Raw genomic sequence first — 19,286 nt, forward strand, 5'->3', positions numbered from 1 at the left:
TGACTGGATTTGTGCCCAACCTGTGTTTTGGTTTTTGTTGGTTTTGAAGCTATGCTTATAGGTGTTTTGGCATCAATCACTTCTTCTGGGTTTGTGTCTTTAAGTGTTCCTGTTACCATAACAGCTCTATTGTGAAACCCTTTTGTTTTCTCATTCTTCTGGCCTTTTCCTTGACTTCACACAGGATGTTGGGACTGGGCTCTGTACACCTCTAGGAGGAATATCCAAGCTGAGCTTTTGTCCTGCTTATCTTGGGGTATTGACTTATGTTCCAGGATCTTAGGGAGAGCTCAGACTGAGGACCTGCAGGCTTTTGGTGCTTGAAAAGGAGGTATGATCCAGTGTTAAGTCTTTATCCTACCTTCATAATCTGAGCTCTACACTTGAGGGCTTGTCCCTGATTGTACAAGTTTCAGTAGATTGTGGCTGTCTCAGCCTCTTTCAGCCAGCTGGAAAGCTGTAGAGACTAGACCTAAGTTCTTGCTCTCCTCCTGAGGTCAGAACACACAGCTGCCACTATTTGCTTCTAAACTTGTTCCCTTCACCGTTCGCAGGCCAGAGCCCATGACCACTCCTCACTCAGTGCACAGATCCCCTCTTCATTCTGCCCTGGTAGAATGGATGTGCTGGGGCCTCTTATTGCTCTGGTGAACAAGCTTAGTCCTCTTTCAGCTCGCTCTTACTGGAGCAGCGTCGCACACCCCAGACCAGACGCCCCGACTAGATCCAGTCTTCAGTATCCACACAACCCTATTTTCCTTTGCCAGCCTGGACTGCAAAAATGATTCACTGTGATTTTTTAGCTTGGATTTCCCAGTCAGGATTCAGTCTTTTGCATGTTCCACATCTTTATGGATGAGTTGTGGTGGAAGAGCAGAGCTGTACTTGTGCCTAGTATTCCACCATCTTCACTCCACAGATAGTCTTAATAATCTAAACCAGGGAAGGACAAAGAGAGAACCATAGGCCAATATCATTGTTGGATGTTATAAATATATAAATTTTTTAAAAATTCTGGCAAAACAAAAAATATATCCGAACAGCTGTTCACTGTGGTCAAGTTGGATTTATACCAGGGAAGTGGGAGCTTGTTCAGTATTAGAAAAACAGTAACATTTACCTTTTTTAAAAATTCTGAAAGATTTGCTTCTATCCATAGGTGTAGAAGTAAACAGTAACCCTGATTTCTGCTAAGAAAAACCCAAGCAAGCATCTGTCTGGGACCTTATTAATATGATAAGAATCGATCCCAAATCAGAAAGTTTCCATGGGCTTACTACAGTTGGGGTTATGTGACTTGCCCAGGGTTACACAGCTAGTAAGTGTCAAATGTCTGTTCTGGGTTCAGACTTGAACTCAGGTCCTCCAGACTCCAGGGCTAGTGCTCAATCCACTCTGCCACCTAGCTGCCCCTAAAAATTGTTACATGAACTTTTTAATCCCTTCACTTAGAATAGTGCCAGGCATAAAATAGATTCTCCTTTGATGTGCGTTCATTGGAATTGAATACAAAGAAAGGCCATCAATGAACATTTCTGTGATGGCTTCAGCTCTGGAACTGAGAACAATGCTTTGGGTGCTAGCCATTCCATCTGTCTGAAAACCAGTGCTGCAAATGATTCCTATAATATTCCTTAGGTGTTTATATTTGCAATTTTACAACTTTTGGGTGAAACCTAAAATGTTTAGATATTTGAAGGTAATGTGGAAATATGAAATATTTGATGTCAAATCATAGCCCCAAGTAAACTCTTAAAACTCTATACTTAGCTGTACTGCATTTATATTCACAAAAATGTGTCTGATTAAATAATCATCACTCTCCAGGGGGAATATGTCTAGTTACACAGATATTACTACCATACACGGTTCATGTATTAAAACATGATCTGGAGGGTGGATCTATTACTGTCGGACCTTATGTAAAAATGTATAGGCTTTTTCAACCATAGGCTTAAAACTATTTCAGTTTTAATGGATTCTTTGAAATCTTAACAGAGCCGAGAAAAAGAACTCATGGAATTTAGTAAAACAGTAAATGAAGCTCGGTCTAAGATGGATGTCGCCCAATCTGAGCTTGATATCTACCTCAGTCACCACAATACTGCAGTATCTCAATTAAGTGAGGCCAAAAAGGCCTTAACTACAGCTTCCGAGACTTTGAAAGAAAGGAAGGCTGCCATTAGAAATCTTGAAATTAAATTGCCTCCTACTGAACAAGACCTAAGGGAGGTAAGTTTTGTTTTTCATAACTCACTTATAAGTGACTTTGGCTCTTTTAAATACTGTTCTTTTATTTATTTTCATAATTTTTCTTCTCTCCAAATGTATTTTTGCTACCAAAATGAGAAGCTTTTTGTTTGTAGCTAAATATATGGTTGTCAGGTCTGTCGATCACAATTTCAAAGAGCATTGATAAAAAAATTTTTTATGATGTAATTTTTGGCGCTCTTTTTTTTAATGTATTTTATTTGTCCTCCAATTACATGTTAAAACTTTTTTAAGTTTTGAGTTCCAAATTCTATTCATCCCTCCTCTACCCCCTCCCTGAGATGGTAAGCAATTAGATAAGAGGTTATACATGTGCCATCATGTAAAATATTTCCATATTAGTCATTTTATACAAAAAGAATTTTTCTCATGAAAGAAAGGAAAATAGCATGCTTCAGTCTGTATTCATATAGTATCAGTTCCTCTCTCCCTGGAGGCCTGATCATTAGTCCTTCGGGATTTTCTTGAGTTGTTGTATTGCTGAGAATAGCTAAGTCATTCACAGATCTTCATCGAACAGTATTGCATTTACCTATGTGTAACATTCTCCTGGTTACATTCACTTCATTTTGCATCAATTCATGTAAGTCTTTCCCGGTTTTTCTGAAAAGTTGATATAAATTTTAAAGGCTTAATCTTTGGTTTCAGCTTCATTTGTTGATTGTGAAATTAGCTACTCCCTTATTCGGGTTCTTTAAATAGGAGGATTCAGACTACTACTACTTCTACATTATTATTGTATCTTATACAAAGGCTCTTTTTTCCTTTGTTAGTTTATATTATTTATTTCATTCTTTCCTTACATTAATGCAGTAGTATATTTAGAAATTAGATTAATATTCCATCATCCTTCTTAATGACAATTGTACCTCTTTTTAGGATGTAATTCTGGCATTATTTTCAATTTTCAATTGTTCATTCCATTTGTTCAGACATTTTGTTTTGTTAGGGGGTTTTTGTGTTTTGTTTTTTAGAAAGAAAATGAACTTCAGAAACTTACAAAAGAAGCAGCAGATATTGAAAATTCAGTTCGGGATCTTCTTCAAAAAGTTGAAGAAGCAAAAAGTTCTCTTGCAACAAATCACAGTCGAGGAAAAGTTCTTAATGCATTGATTCAGCAGAAAAAATCTGGCAAAATTCCAGGAATATATGGAAGATTGGTAATTTAAAATACTTGATAATTAGGTTTTATGTCTATAATGACAAAATCTTTGAACTTTTTGGGTCCAGTGATGATGAATGTCTTGTCAACCCTTCCTGGTGGTTTCCCCTTTGGTTTTTCTACGTTGAATTGACTGTCATCTAAGTCTATCCATATTGTAATTGACATCATGCTGTTTAATTTTGCCCATATTTGTTGAACATTTACAAAATATTTATCACAACAAATTTAGACTTTTTTGTCCATTTGCATAATCTGCTTATCAATCACCTGGTTGCATCATAAGCTTTGTTTCTGTGCCTTAAAATGTTAAGGCTTCTGGTAGCCAGTTTGTATTATTTTGTGCTCGTTTTACAGATTCAGCATCAGGTGGAAAAGCATCAGCTGTGACTAGATCTAAATTAAAATCTCCATTTAGGAGTTTATGAAAGCAAACTTTGCGTTAGGCTATTTTCTAGAAATGACTTGGAGGAAAATTTTCATTATATTATAGAACAAATCTTGATAAACATCTTATGGTTTAAGTTTTAGACTTATTAGTGACATAAAAGTCTCTAAATCATTAAAAATCATTGAAATTTATGTTGATACAGTCTTCCACTAATATTATCTGTGACTTAAAAATAAGGAAGCATTTATATAGTGCTTTAAAGTTGTGATGTTATAATGAGAAACTCTGTGGAGTTGGAGATCCATGTACACAGTCTGCCTTAATCACCCTTATCCAGAGTATACCATGTTTGGAAAACACTGTAGGTTGAGGATGAAAACCATGGCTGGAGATCAGCCACTCCTGCAGGAGTTAGAGGGAATATCTTTTCCCTACGTCACCCTCTACCTTGTGATAAACATGTCTGAGCATATGGGGGGGGGTGGCTACACGTGTCAGTTCCAGGAGCGTATAAGCTCCTTTGGATCAGGATCAATCATTTCCCCTTTTTGTACTTTACATAATGCTTTCTGCATAGTACTGTATGTGCTTACTTATTTGAAGTTCAAAGTAAGATAGGAAAAGGAAAAATCAAAAAGGAAATATTAACTAAAAATAAAACTGAAATTATCAAGCAACACTTAATTACATATGTGATTTGTAGAGAAGATTTGGCAGGAAAAATGCCTAAATTGTCTTTTCTTTTTGGTCATCTACTTGAAGAAGAATCCATTAGAGAAAATACACTTTTAATTAGTAGAGTATACACTTTTGATTTTTATAAATAATAACTTTTCAAGATTAACAAATGGAATATATTTACAAGAGGAAGTGTGGTTGAGGTGATAGATCTGAAGACCTAGGTTCATTGCAACAAGATGTCTTCTGTCCTCTCAGGGAGACTTGGGAGCCATTGATGAAAAATACGACATTGCCATTTCATCTTGTTGTGGCGCCCTGGACTACATTGTTGTTGATACTATTGATACAGCCCAAGTCTGTGTGAACTTCCTGAAGAAACAAAATATAGGAGTGGCAACATTTATTGGGTTAGATAAGGTGAGTCCTTGGAAGAAATCAGTTTTAATATCTTGAAATGCCTCCTTTATAAATTCAGCAGCCTTCCTTAGATGCAGACAAAAGAAAAGTGGTCTGTTTGCTTTTCAAACTAGCCAGTTGCTTACGATTTTAGTTCATATGTTTTCAGAAACCGAATTCCTATAATAGCCTTTCTTTCCAATTTCCATCAGTAATTATCAAAGTACTATCTTAAGGCACGAACAATGACTGTTTTTGATTTATGACTTCTTTTCTAAAAATGTTTCTTAATTTTCCTTACTCCATTTTAGATTAAAGTTTTAGAAAAAAATATGAACCCAATCCAAACTCCTGAAAACGCACCTCGGTTGTTTGATTTAGTAAAAGTAAAAGATGAGAAGATTCGCCAAGCCTTTTACTTTGCTTTACATGATACTTTGGTAGCTAACAACTTGGACCAAGCAACAAGAGTAGCCTTTCAAAAAGATAAGAGATGGAGAGTTGTGACATTACAGGGACAAATCATAGAACAGTCAGGTAAAAAAAAATCCTTTCATAAATCCCCAAGAAACAATTTTAAATTTTCTGTATAAAACTGACTGTTCTCTTCTCCAGGTACCATGACTGGCGGTGGAAGCAAGCAGATGAAAGGGAGAATGGGTTCCTCACTTGTCGTTGAAGTCTCAGAAGAAGAGGTTGGTATAGATGAAGTTGTACACATGATGGATGTTGAAGTGGTGATTGGATTAATTTTTCTTTTTCATAAGTGTAAATATACTGATAAGAATCTTTCTTCACATTCTAAGCCCTGTCTCAGTTTTTATTTATGCTGTAGCACTTACCTAGTGACAGAGTGACACAGCCACCTACTCTGAGCAAGAGTCACTTTTTGAAAGTCCTGATGACAGGTGATCCTGGTTTCGCTTTAAAACCTCAAAGGAGGGATTTTAAGCTCATTACCTTCAAGGCAGCCCTTTGAACTTTGGGTTAGTTCAACAGTTCAGAAGTTTTTGCTTCTATCAAGCAAACATCTGATTCTCTTGAAAGCTCCCTCATTTTTCCCAGCACTCTCTTTTCTGTTCTCTGTCGATCAAAGTCCTTTCTAAAATGCAGCAGCAAACTGAACACAGTATTCTGTTGAAGAAAGCATACCATGGGCTTGTACAGGCTCCTCGATCTTGGACATGATCCCTCCCATAGGGCAGCCTGGTGTGGCCTTCTTAAATGACATCACTCAGTCTTAATGCACTGAGTTTGTAGTCTTCCAGTATCCCTGGGGAGATAGAAGCAGTTGTAGGAAAGGCAACTCTTCTCCTCTGGCACTATTTCTTTTTCATGGTCTATGAACTATTGTCCAGGCAGATAAAACAGTGAGCATTTTTTGTAGTATATAAGTATAAGGGTGTGAAGTGTAAAAATAAAATGCCCACTTTTTTTTCAGGCAGAATACTTTCCAGCCATGTCTCCCTCCCCTTGTGCCTAGGAAGTTGATTTTTTCTAACTTGTCAATCATTTTACCTTGTTCCTCTTAAATTTTCTCTTAGCAGTTTCAGCTCAAGCTTCTGGCTTATAAAGATCTTTTTGAATTCTGACTTTCCTCCATGGTACAGATGCATTAGCCCAACAGCTTTATCCCTACCGTCTGTACATTTGAGAGACATACCACCTAAACAGTAGAGGGGTGTCCATACAGGATTCCCTTGGGCCTCCTAGGGGACATTGAACCCTATGCTCTGGAAGAAAAGAGGAAGTCTGTCGCCATCCATCTCTCCCTCTCTGTCTATTTCACCCTCTCTGTCTTTGTCTCTGCCTCTCGCTCCTTTTTCTCCTCTCTTTCTCTCTTCTCCCCTGTACTTCCTCTCTACCTTTCTCAACTTGAATTCATCAAGATAGGCTAGGTGCTCCCTTATGTCTTGCCTAATTATCTTGGGTGTCAGTTCCCTTTTATCCATTTTTGTTAGCACCCTTTCCAGTCGTTCTCCCTTATAGGGAAGCTGAATAAGATTTCAGTTTTCCCTTAATAACTTCATCTTTTCAGTAAAGGGAAAATAGATCAAGTCTTTTCCATTTTATGTCTCCCTGCTTCTCATCCACAGCTGTATTCTAGATTATATGATTTAAGGGATCTCATTCTAAGCTTCCTGTAGACTTTTCTCTATCTTTTATTATTTTGTGAGGGACTTGAATGTGTATAACCTTCAGTCATTCTCAGGATGTCATGCAAATGGTCATGTGCTCCAACCCCAGTGTTGTCCTGGCCGCAGTATCATAATATTTAAAGTCAGTATTCATGAGAAAGTTGCTTATAAAGCTGCTAAATGCATCTAGAATTTGGTCTTTCATTTCTAGGCTATGTGTCCTATTCTGACACAGTTTTTGCCACATTCCCATGCCCACCTGCAGATTGAAATTACCAGGAATTAAGATGGCCTATTAATATAGTAGGAGAGATCTCCAATGCTTCACGAGATTGGTTTCTCTGCCGTTTCATCCTCTTGGGCAGATGTGATTGTTTTTATCATTATCTTTTTCCTGACCCTTCTCATGGACAGCACATGTCATGAAGCGGTGCTTTTTGGCTCTTAGCACAGAGTGAAATACATTTTGCCCACTCTTTGTTTTGCTCTCTGGGGAGAATTTTCCATTAAGCTACACTTCAGTAGTCTTCTCGTTTGTTTGATTTATAATAAAAAGGGCGGGGGGGTGGTTGATGTCTTTTGGTAGTATGTCAGCTGATTGTTTGTCAAATGGGGTGCCAGGAGTTAGACTAGGGACTATACAGTACTAAAGACTTTCTGACTGGCACCCCACCAGCAGACTACCCAAAAGACAGAAAAGGAGAACTTCATGGGAGGCATTCACAACTTACAGAATGAAGAAAAATGTGTCTGTAGAAGGTCTGAAATAGAGCTACTGATTTTCTTTACAGGTATCCCAAATGGAATCCAAATTGCAGAAGGACTCCCAAAAAGCTGTTCAAATCCAAGAACGCAAAGCACAGCTTGAAGAGGCAGTAATTAAACTCCGTCACACCGTGCAAGACATGAAGAACACACTGGAAAAGTTTACTGCGAGCATCCAGGTGTGCCCCTTTCAATGAGTGTCTGCCATGGCAAACAGATGAATTCTCAGACAATGTTGTGTGTGTTCTTTGTCTCATCTAACCCTTGCCAGTAGCGCAGCTGGCCTCTCCAGTGTGCAAAGCATTTTGCATATCTATTGCCTATTTTTAAAACACAGTTTACATTTTGTATTTCACCTAAATAAGATTAAGCCTTCCAATGTATCACCTGACTTCTCTATTTCATAGAGTCTATCAGAACAAGAAGCGTACTTGGATGTACAAGTCAAGGAGCTCGAAGTCAATGTCCGTGATACTGCCCCTGACAAAAAAAAGCAGAAATTGCTAGAAACAAATATAAGTATTTTCAAGAAAGGTATGTTTTTTAAAAAGTAAAATGTCAAATTTAGAATTCTTTACTTTGAGATAAGTGACTTTTTTTGTTTGTTTGGCAATGAGTGAGCAAATCCTCCATGTTAATGTTGCTATGGCAACATTACAGTTGTTTCCTAATGGCCAGACTTCTCATGAGCTTAGGCTTAGGTTGGTTCTGTTAACTGGGTGTGTTTGAAGCCATCTCAACCCCCCAGAGACTGCGCTCCAATAGAAGTATTTCCAAGAATGCCAAGTGACCTTCAGACCACAGGGTGGTATTGCAATAGCTATTAAGTGAAAGAAACCACAAGGTAATATTTTAAGATCCAAAGTGTTTGAAAAGTAAAACAAGGCATTGTTCAGAAATTGTATTTCTTTGGAACAAGTGACTATTTTCAAATTGGCAAGTATATTTTGGAGATGTACATGCATAACATTGTGCTAGGTGTTGACGGCTTTACAAAAGAAATCGGAGGAATGATCTCCCCTCAGGGTGGTTAATTTAGTTGGTCAATTTAGTTAATTTAGTTGGTCAACGACTTACAGACATGGAGAAATCAGAATAATAGAATTGTATAATTAAATACCAAAATATGTGCTATAGAAAAAGTTAAAAAGAGTTGAGCATATCGCATTCCTTTGAGGATTATTTAGCTTCATAAAATACCCTAAGAAGTCTTACTTGTGAGTCCTTAAACCATTTTGCTTGGATTACTTTGAATGAAAATGTTTGCCCTTTGAAATTTGCTTACAACAGTGTTAAATTTAACTTAGATTTTTTTTTTAAGCAACCATGACAGAAGTTAACATGTTGGTTGATATTCACATTCATAAATACAAAAAAACTCACTGTATTCTTCACTTAGAATCTCAAACTCAGGCTCTTTTTTTTTTTTTCTCCTTCCCCAGAGTATGAACATGTAGCTGAGAAGGCTGGCAAGGTTGAAGCCGAAGTTAAAAGGCTGCACAGTTTAATTGTGGAGATCAATAATCATAAACTTAAAGCCCAGCAAGACAAAGTTGACAAGATCAACCAACAGTTGGACAAATGTGCATCTGCCATCACGAAAGCCCAAGTAGCAATAAAGACAGCAGACAGGTAAAGGGACCATCCCTTGACCAGGGTGGGGCCTGGAGGCCATCCACTGGCTCGTATGTCCAGGTGTTCACCAGTTCTCTCTAAATCCTTCTTACTCAATAGTACACTTTTATCATACACCACAAATTCCAAAAGGCCTATGGCAAGTTTGTAGAGAAACACCAAAATATTAACACTGTTCTCTAGCTCTTTACCAACTGGAAAACTCCAGTAACTGGCGTCCAAGGCCCTGGAACAAAGCTCTTCCGTTGTCCTGGGATTTATTCCAGTATTATCGTAGGCTGAAAAAGTTGTAACTATCTCATGTACCATAGAGATTGTGAGGGACGAGATGCTAGTGCACAAATGGGAGAACCAAGGGGAAATGTAAAGGGAGGAACTACATTAACATTATATAAATTAATGAAATAGATTGACCAGCGCACATACTCTTCCAGAAATGCCTCCTAAAGAGTTTTTAACTTTTTCAATGGTGGTTTTTAAAATTATTTCTAAATTTTTTCTATGGTGTTTATAATGTTCATACAATCGTCAAGTAAAACCTGCTAAGTTGTTTGGGTGCCAGTTGTATAACTTGGTTCATAACTGAGCTTCCTTGCTTCTTCTTTCCCTACAAACCGCCTACCTTTTGGTGTTCGGTTGCTCATTGGCATCTCCTCCAGAGGAAAAATAATCTCAGTTTTTGGTTAACAATTTCAATGAATGATCTGATGGAGGAGGAGAAGGAAGGGAGGTTGAAAATTGCTAAAGTAAGGACTTAGATTTCATTTACCTCTGCTAGACCTGACCTCCCAGGCCTCAGATCAAAAGGAGTTGGTTGCAAACAAAAAAAAAAAAAGGATTTATCCAGTTTTACCCTTTTCACTGTCTTAGTTACAAAAACTGCTTTAGCAAAAATATGTTCTGTTTTAATGCTATTTGTTCAGCTAATAATGAGATTTTTACACACGTGAATAATAAAGTAGCAGTAGAGCTAATAATTGCATTTAGGTCTTATTCCAGACCCCCAGTTTTTTTTGCCCTGGTATCATGCTGCCTCCAACTTAGGGTCATTTAAATAGAAATGTTTTGGGGGTAGAGTTTACAATGTTTCACAGCTGAAAAGCTGCAGTGAGAAAAGAAATCAGGAATCAAGGTGAAGTAAGATGTGATGTTTTTAGTTTTAGACCTGTAGAGTGTGGGGTCTGCATCAAGGTAGAACTATCTCGTATTCTGTGTTTGCCTCAGTAATGCCAAGAGGGTCTGCTTTTCTCTCTACTTTGGGTTGTTGACCCATGGAATTTGTATAAGCAGAAAGGCCATACACAGTACACGTTTGTGTTCTTGTCCTCTGTCCTGTGCAGTGACAGGGTGTTTGAGAAGGGTTTGGTAAATACACAAAGAGCTCTTTGGAAGAGAAGTAAATGAAAATGAAGGGTTTCTCACAGATATCTGGAATTGTAAAGAAGAATATTTTATAATTGTTGCACCAGATGTTCCTCAGTGCACCTGTCAGAACAAACTGATGGATTGTGAGTACTGTGGTAGCTCTCATGGAAACTTGTGGTATTGTTTTTGCATTTAGAAATCTTAAAAAGGCACAAGATTCTGTCCTTCGCACAGAGAAAGAAATAAAGGACAATGAGAAGGAAGTGGAAGACCTAGCCCATGAACTCAAGAACCTCGAAGAGAAGGCAGCGGAAGTCATGAACAATTCCAAAGAAGCCGGGGTCAGTTGAGTGCTCCCTTGGCGGTTCATTTCTGTAGGGGATGGAGAAGAATAATAAAGCCTGATTTTAAATTTAATCCAAAAATGTAAAATGTTTGTGAAGAGGACTCAGCACATCACGATTGTTTAACAGATGATGGTTTTGTGCTTTTACCATCTATTTATTTAGGAGTCCTTGCCCGAGATCCAAAAGGAGCATCACAACCTGCTTCAGGAAATAAAAGGGATAAAAGACAATGAGCATGCCCTTCAAAATGATGCGCTGAGCATTAAGTTAAAACTGGAGCAGCTGGACAGCCACATTGCTGAGCATCATTCTAAAGTAAAATACTGGCAGAAGGAGGTGAGTCTGCGCCACAGGTGAATGCGTCTTGTCCTTGCCTCGCTAGTCATAGTCACTATTTGTATATTCTTACCAAAAATCTCAGGCTAGACCGAACACTCAAGACTAAATGAGAGAAAGAAAGCCCCTTTTCAACCAAACCATCAAACAGAACATTTTTAGTGAAAAGGTTGATTGTTGGCTGCTAATAAGTACTTTTTAATTAAAACTGTGTTGAATATAATCACTCATAAATGCATTTTCATATTCATCTTTTTTAAGCCCCTTTTTTGAGGATCTTCAATTGATAATTTTCACTTTAAATTTTAATTGATGACACATTGCAAAGTATAAATCATAATCATTACAGATGCATATCCAGATGGAGGCAGAATCTTGATAGCACAGTGGGAAGAAGCAGTATAGCCAAGCCTCTTTCCCCAAAACTCCTCCAGGCAGATCTGGAAAATTCACCAGGCCAAACCTTCATGATTAAATCCAGTAACAAGCCATAAGAAGTCACTTTTCCAGGGAAGCTTAGAAAAGTATGTAGTGCTAGGGCCTAGCACAGAGCACTAGAGTGCCCAGTGAGAAGCTGTGCACCGGGGCAAGAGATCCCAGACCATCCCATGGCACCTCTGACAGCTTCTGGCTTCAGATTCATGGCCGATTGTGAGAAAGAGGTCTATGCCCAGGGTGGAGTACCATGGGAGGGAACGATGCCACCCCCAAGGCAAGTACAGAAGCAAATATCAGCCATGTGGCTCAGAAGGGTGTCAGGCCCAGATTCTAGCCAGCTCTCAAGCCTGCAGAGGAATGACATGGGCAAGATCTCAGACCAAAGGGGACTGCCGTGACTGAGACCAAGTGGGCATTGATCAGACTTGGTCCTGGATCTGACTGCTTTAGGAGCACTAAAAGCCTTGAGCTGTCCCCTGAAATCCTGAAATAACACAGCACTCGGTCCTCCAAAAAAAGCAGCAATGGGCCCACCCCAGACCTTCCCTCCAAAGGTCCTAACATCAAATCTGAAGTCAAGGATGGAGACTTGGAGAATAAGCAGCTTTTAAAAATGGAATCCCACCAGACATAAAAAAAACTACTATGGTAACAGACATTCAAGACACGTGTTTTTATAAATGAAATGTGATCGCTAGAGGAGAAAAATAGGGGAGAAAAAGCTTTGAAAGAGGAATTAACATCTTGGTAGAAAAGCTTATACAAGCAACCTATCTCCTGAAAATTAGAATGGACCAAATAGAAGCCAATCAATGACTCTGTGAGACAAGAGACATCAACACAAAGTCAAAAGGCTAAAAACTTGGAGGAAAGTATAAGGTATCACCTAACAAAACAGCTGTCTTAGGAAACAGACCGAAGAGGAAATAATTAGACTTCTTGAACACCATGACAAAAAAAAAAAAGAACCTTATATAAAGAGATCTTTAAAACTGCCTATCTCTCTTAGAACCAGAAAGCAAATGCATTGGTCACTTCTTGAAAGAAATCCTAAAATGAAAATACAGAGGAGCAGAGAACATGGAATATGATGTTCCAGAAGGCAAACAAAATGAGCTTCTAGCTAAGAATAACTTACCTAGCAAAACTGAGTATGATCCTACAGGAGTAAATGGACATTGATGAAATAAAGGACTTGCAAGCATTCCTGGAAAAGAAGAGTTGTGTTTTGCTTGACTATACATATCTGTAACAGGTTTTGTTTTTCTTCCATTCTCAATTGGGGACAGAGTAGGATAGGAATTTTTTGGAAAAAAAAAATAAAATTTTTAAAAATTGTGCCGTGCCCCCCCCCACCCCCCCCAACCAAAAAAAAAGAGAATGATAGATAGCTCTTGTCATAGAGTATGAGTATCACATTATCTCCATTGTTAGTTCTTCATTTTAAATACTTGGGATTTGTCCAACTTTCGAGCTTCCCACTTTTACACCAGTTATCTCAGTACAGTGAGAAGGCAACCTTGGGTCACACAAATACTATGTGATCTGGTTCCCATCTTCACTATATACACACATCAGCCAGTAAAGGAATTCCTTGGCCCGGCGTGTTCAGCTCTCATTACAGAAGTTTGAGAAACCCTGTCCAGTAAGTCTTTTGAGTCACCCCCGTACATGTGGGGTGATGGGCTCACAAGTCACATTATGAATTGCTGTACCCAGCTGTTTCCCCACCAGTTAGCTGTAAAACAGACCGTATAAATTTAAAACAGTCTGTTCAGAAGGAAACATCTCTGTAAACAGGTCCTTCATTTAGTGGCTTGAGTCAGTGTGATAAATGTCTTCATTACTGATTGTTACTAAATGTTGACATGCTAAAATTGTGCTTTCTCTAAAATTCCTGAATAAAACAAAATTTTAGATTTCAAGAATATCATTGCATCCAATAGAAGATAATCCAGTTGAAGAGATTTCTGTTCTAAGCCAAGAGGATCTCGAAGCAATACAAAGTCCTGATTCTCTAACCAATCAAATTGCTCTTCTGGAAGCCCAGTGTCATGAAATGAAACCAAACCTCGGTTCCATCGCAGAGTATAAAAAGAAGGTGACTTTTCCTATCTTTACTGATGGTTGTTTATGCCGTTAGCTGCCACCCAGGTGATATTTTACCTTGTCTTCCTGGCTTTTGTGGTTCTCCTTTGTTTTACAGGAAGAACTGTACCTGCAGCGAGTGGCAGAGCTGGACAAGATCACTGCTGAACGGGAGCGCTTCAGACAGGCCTACGAAGACCTTCGGAAGCAGAGGCTTAATGAGTTCATGGCAGGTTTTAACATCATAACCAACAAGCTGAAGGAGAATTACCAGATGCTGACTCTGGGAGGCGACGCCGAACTTGAGCTGGTTGACAGCTTGGACCCCTTCTCTGAAGGCATCATGTTTAGGTTTGTCAGTGTCATTGTGATGCCACCAGCAGAGCGTGCCTATCTCTCTCTGAACCCTCACAGCTTAGGCTTCCTTATCTTTGGAAGGATAGTAGGAGGAAAATTGGGTAGCATAAATGTCAGTAAACTAATTTGCAGCAAATTTAAAGTGACAAAATGGCAAGAGAGCAAATGTCAGGCTTTGGGCATGAAGGCAGATCTGCCTGTGTGTCATGACTACTCCTGTTGAGCCCTTTCACTCTCCTCATTACTTTAAATATCAAGATGTAAAGTCTAAAGTATGATGGCCTCAGCCTGGTGGTAGATCAGCACAAAACTGTAACCGTTAAGAAGGCACCAAAGGGGTTGTCACTGGGTTGGGTGCAGCTAAGCCTTGAAAGGAGGGATTCTGGGAACACAGGCAGGCTTCTGGAGAAGCCAGCTGGTCCAGCCCCAATGGTCTTCGGCATATCAAGCATAGGGAACAGTGTGTACAGAGGCCAGAGGCAGGAGGGAAAGGAAGCCAGGAGAGAATTGTGTGGCCCAAGTGTGACAAGACCTGGGGTTCATCCTCATGTTTTCAGTGTTCCAGCTAGGTTGTGAACAAGAGCAGGCATATGGGTGGAGGGCTTGGGGTGCCTTCAACCAGTCTGGGGGCTCAGCATTTTCACTTGTCTGACGTTTTGTCACTGTTTTAGTGTTCGGCCGCCCAAAAAGAGTTGGAAGAAGATCTTTAATCTTTCAGGAGGAGAGAAGACGCTCAGTTCCCTGGCTCTGGTTTTTGCTCTCCACCATTATAAGCCCACACCCCTTTATTTCATGGATGAAATTGATGCAGCCCTTGATTTTAAAAATGTGTCCATTGTGGCGTTTTACATATATGTAAGTAGGCTTGTACATGGTTGTCTTTCTCACAGACTGTTATTAAGTACTAATGAGCAGGATTTGCTTTTTCTTTGAGAATTTTTAATCATTCACTGGGGATTATACTGACTCACATTGGTTTCTCCATCTCTTTTTAAGTCATAATCAAATAAAGTATGTTTTTGGAATATCATCTGTGCTTAATGGAAAGGAGCAAAGACAGATACTAGGGTATTTCTTAGAACTGCTATGAAAACATTTTAGGGAAATTTTAACTTAGTAAATATATGTCAAATGTCACCAATATAAGTTGGAAGCATTGTGATCACTTGTTTTCTTTTTCTTTAGGAACAAACGAAAAATGCCCAGTTTATAATCATTTCACTTCGAAATAATATGTTTGAGATTGCCGATAGGCTCATTGGAATTTACAAGACCCACAACATAACAAAAAGTGTTGCGATAAATCCCAAAGTCATCGCGTCCAAAGGACTTTGCTGAATCTGAGTCTCTTGTGACAACTTAGAATCAGTATGTGTGTATTATTGAGCTATGGTTTTTATATTTTTCCAGTTTTGTAAATATATTTTCATAAACTGTTTTAATAAACTGTTTTATATATCTGATTTTCATTGTTTGCTTTTTGTCAGGCTTCAGTGATAGCTATGGGAGTTCCCCTTTTAAGATAAGACCTGAAAAAAGCCAAGTTTTCTGGACCTGGGCAGCAGTCCTGAGCAGTAGTGAGCCTCAGGGCCAGGGGAAGAATAGCCCCATTTAGGTTCTCAGCCCCTTGAGCAACAGAGAGGAGCCTGCCCCAGCTAGGGAAACAGTGAAAGCAGAAAGAGATCTCCCCAGAGCTCTAAGTGTCTACCAGGCTGCTTAGCTCCCATCTTGTAGGGCAGAGAAAGCTGGAAGGGACCTCAGAGGCCAATTTAGCCCCCCACCCCCTGCCCCCTTGTTTTACAGAGAAATAGGCCCAGGAATGTAGATTAATTTCTCCTAATTTAGCATCCAGAGGTAGGATTTGAACCCAGAGCCAGTTAGTTCCCTCTGGTGGTGATGGGGTTTTTTCTTTGGAAGGGGGGAGGAGATGCTTTTTTTGTTTGATTTACTATAACTAGCAAAGTGGTACATTTTACATTGCAAGCGTCCTTTTAAAACTCAAATCCATTTTCTACAACCCAGTTGTTCCATAATGAACCCTTAATTGAATTATCCATGGTAAAAAAATACATTTTAGTGCTTATCCTCATCCTACGGACAACTGGTCTTGTGTTGTTGAAACGATGGGAACCTTCTCAAAGTGCCATCTCCAGGCAGGTATCTTGGAACCCACTACTAAAGCCATCCTTGACCTACCTGCATTTTAGCAATGTCACCAAGAGAAAACATCAAAATGAGTTGACTCAGGCAGCCCTGGGATGGACGGGAATATTAGGAGAGATGACACACAGGTTCCTGCTCTTCCAGACCAACCTAACGCTGGAAAGTGTCTAATCTTGTTCTAGCCTGTCTGAGGGATGAATGGGGTGGGGGACTGGCCCATGGATGCAACTAGGAAGTGGTGCTTCTGGGGGTTAAGCTGAGATCTCCCCCAACTACAGCAGAGGAAAAGCATTCTTCCCAGGGTGCACAGTTTGACTTGATACCAAACAGTTAATGGCTTTCAAGATGCCCCATGCTAGACTGAGAGAGTTGGAGGGTTTTAGCATGGAGAAGATCACCTTGATTTATTCAGCTTGACCCCAGAGCAACAGCAGGAGGATAGCCTGGGCTTCAAGGCCAGGGAAACCTGGGTTCTAGCTCCTCCATATCTGCTCCTGCTCTAAGCAGCTTTCTTGGCATGGACCATGTTGCTGACCTGCCCTGTAAAGGGGGTTTCCTCACCCCAGGATTCCCAGTGCTAATAACATCAGGGGTCCAGTCCCTGTCACTTATGTAGAAGAGGGATGGCATCGGCTGAGCTAGCCTCCAAGTAGCTAGGGCAGCCCATGAGGTAGAGGGGCTCCCCAGCAACAAGTGGATGTCTTCACACAAAGACAGGGGACAGCCATTTGCTGTATTGTCTTATGGACTGTACCTTCTGCCACCATTACTGAATGACATATATATATATATAGCCAAGTCCTCATGGTCAACCACTGGCTTCCAAGACATTCCTTCTCCTTTCTTTTACGTTTCTTATGAACTAGACACCATAACGAATGATCATTTGCAAGTATAACGACAATGCTACTTGCAACTGCTGTGGCTGTGGTGGGGTAAGACCAATAACACCTGCACACAGGAGGGCTGCTAGCACAGATTCTTCAATCTGCTTTTCTAAAGGAAAGCAACTTTAAAGGAGTCAACAATCTTACTTTCATTAAACATATATCATTCACTTAGTTCAGGGGACAGTCAGCACCCTGAACTTCAAAGAAAATAGAGAGATTTCTACTTGTAAGTAGAAATTACAAACAAATACAGAACAACAGACAGGACTTCTAACTGTCTGACCAAGGCAATACACACAGTTACCAGAGAGAGAAGCACCAACATCTGGGTTTTTTAAGTGGGGGGGCGGGGGGGGGTGCTCCTTAATGACTACCCAGAGTCTCCTCTGGCTACTGCTCTCTCAATAAGTGAGTGGCCAAAGCAAAATGCTAACCTCTGAGTATATATAGACTTTTTAGAGCCAGAGGTATCACAAGCCTCCCCTAATCTAGCTTCCCTTAATGGTCTCCACATGAGGCAAATTAATGGGCAGGGAAGATCTTTCAAATTGTATTAGTATTACAACAAATGACAGAAAATGGAGATTGCATAGGAAACAATCTATTATAGTTTATTTTTAAAATAAATCTAACACATTAGTACCAATATTTCTGTGCCTTTCTGCCCCCTTCTAAATTTATATTTTTCTGAGCATTTTAAAATGTTTCATTAAGACTCTTCCTGCAGTTGTTGAAACTTGGTTTTTAAGGTAGTTAATTTATAGAAGCATATTTCATCTATTTCAGCTTATAAAAATAAGGAAACAATTTGTTATGTTTTGATATAATAAACTCAGTTGTCAGAATTACCCAACACAACCAGAATTGAAGAATATAACTAAGGGATGTTTTATATCATGCCAATCATTAAAATTTCTTACCTGGAATTTACACTTAAAATGACTTGTGGAATTAAGGGTTTCACCCCCTAAGATGGTAATTCATGATGGTTTTATAGTAAAATGTTCAAATTTAGAAACATAGATTTGTAGGGTTTCCTATGTACTTGTTAATTATAATATCATTGTCCACCAACGTATAAAAGGGCATTGTAATCTGCATTGATGGAGGGAATGCCAATAAAGACACAGCAATAAGTACTTTAAGATGTTCCATTAATGCACATATTTGTGTACACATCCAGTCCTCTTGGTGTTAGCATAGTTAGTGTAGTCCAGACAGGCTCTTGGTTCACATCCTTAGATAGATCCTCTAGATTCCCTGGAATCTCTATGCATGGAAGTCTTTGTAAATTTAGTGCGCAACCTCTAACCAGACTCTCAGGGTTGACGATCCCCCTGAAATAATTTTGGTCCTGTTTCTATGCACAAAATATGGATGGTCATGTTTCAGGTCATGAAATAGAACCTACTTAAATCAAGGTTGTGCACCAAGATTATTCCCAATTTCTGAACCTGGGCTTAGATCTTGGGAATGACATTTGACTGCACCATCTAGACTTTGTTACATTGCTGGGATGCCTCTTACCCCAAATGGTCATGGAATTGGCATTGAAAAGGACCTCAGTAGCCACGTAGAGTAATTTGGAGGAAGGCTAGAAGGGTAGAAAGGGGCCAGCACAGCAAAGGTTTAAATGCAAAACAAAGGATTTTATTAGCTTCTGGAAGTAATCAGAGCCCCAGGTGGAGAGGGAGTGGGCAGGGGATGGCATAGACCTTTATATACTTTAGGAAAAAATCATTGTTGCAGAAGTCTGGAGGGTGGCTTGCAGGGGGATGCCACTCCATTAGTCCAGGGACACTCATTAGAAGCTTATGACGATGGTCCAGGCAGAGAGGAGGGACAGGAGATGTGCAGGTGGAG

At 39.5% G+C, this 19,286-nt stretch overlaps 1 protein-coding gene across 1 annotated transcript in view; it reads left to right on the forward strand.

Annotated features, from left to right (window-relative positions):
• The window catches only part of SMC4 (structural maintenance of chromosomes 4), a 37,072-nt gene extending 21,239 nt beyond the window's left edge, over positions 1-15,833 (forward strand). The window contains exons 10-23 of the mRNA XM_036757359.1: positions 1,999-2,232; positions 3,246-3,431; positions 4,761-4,922; positions 5,213-5,438; positions 5,517-5,596; positions 7,831-7,983; positions 8,212-8,338; positions 9,247-9,436; positions 11,001-11,145; positions 11,314-11,487; positions 13,844-14,026; positions 14,132-14,364; positions 15,042-15,225; positions 15,556-15,833. Coding sequence (XP_036613254.1) covers positions 1,999-2,232; positions 3,246-3,431; positions 4,761-4,922; positions 5,213-5,438; positions 5,517-5,596; positions 7,831-7,983; positions 8,212-8,338; positions 9,247-9,436; positions 11,001-11,145; positions 11,314-11,487; positions 13,844-14,026; positions 14,132-14,364; positions 15,042-15,225; positions 15,556-15,708 — 2,430 coding nt within the window. The 3' untranslated portion in view covers positions 15,709-15,833. The remainder of the gene's footprint in view (positions 1-1,998; positions 2,233-3,245; positions 3,432-4,760; positions 4,923-5,212; positions 5,439-5,516; positions 5,597-7,830; positions 7,984-8,211; positions 8,339-9,246; positions 9,437-11,000; positions 11,146-11,313; positions 11,488-13,843; positions 14,027-14,131; positions 14,365-15,041; positions 15,226-15,555) is intronic.
• The last annotated feature ends 3,453 nt before the right edge of the window (positions 15,834-19,286 follow it).

This window comes from Trichosurus vulpecula, chromosome 4 (assembly GCF_011100635.1).
Source record: "Trichosurus vulpecula isolate mTriVul1 chromosome 4, mTriVul1.pri, whole genome shotgun sequence".
Lineage (NCBI taxonomy): Eukaryota > Metazoa > Chordata > Mammalia > Diprotodontia > Phalangeridae > Trichosurus > Trichosurus vulpecula.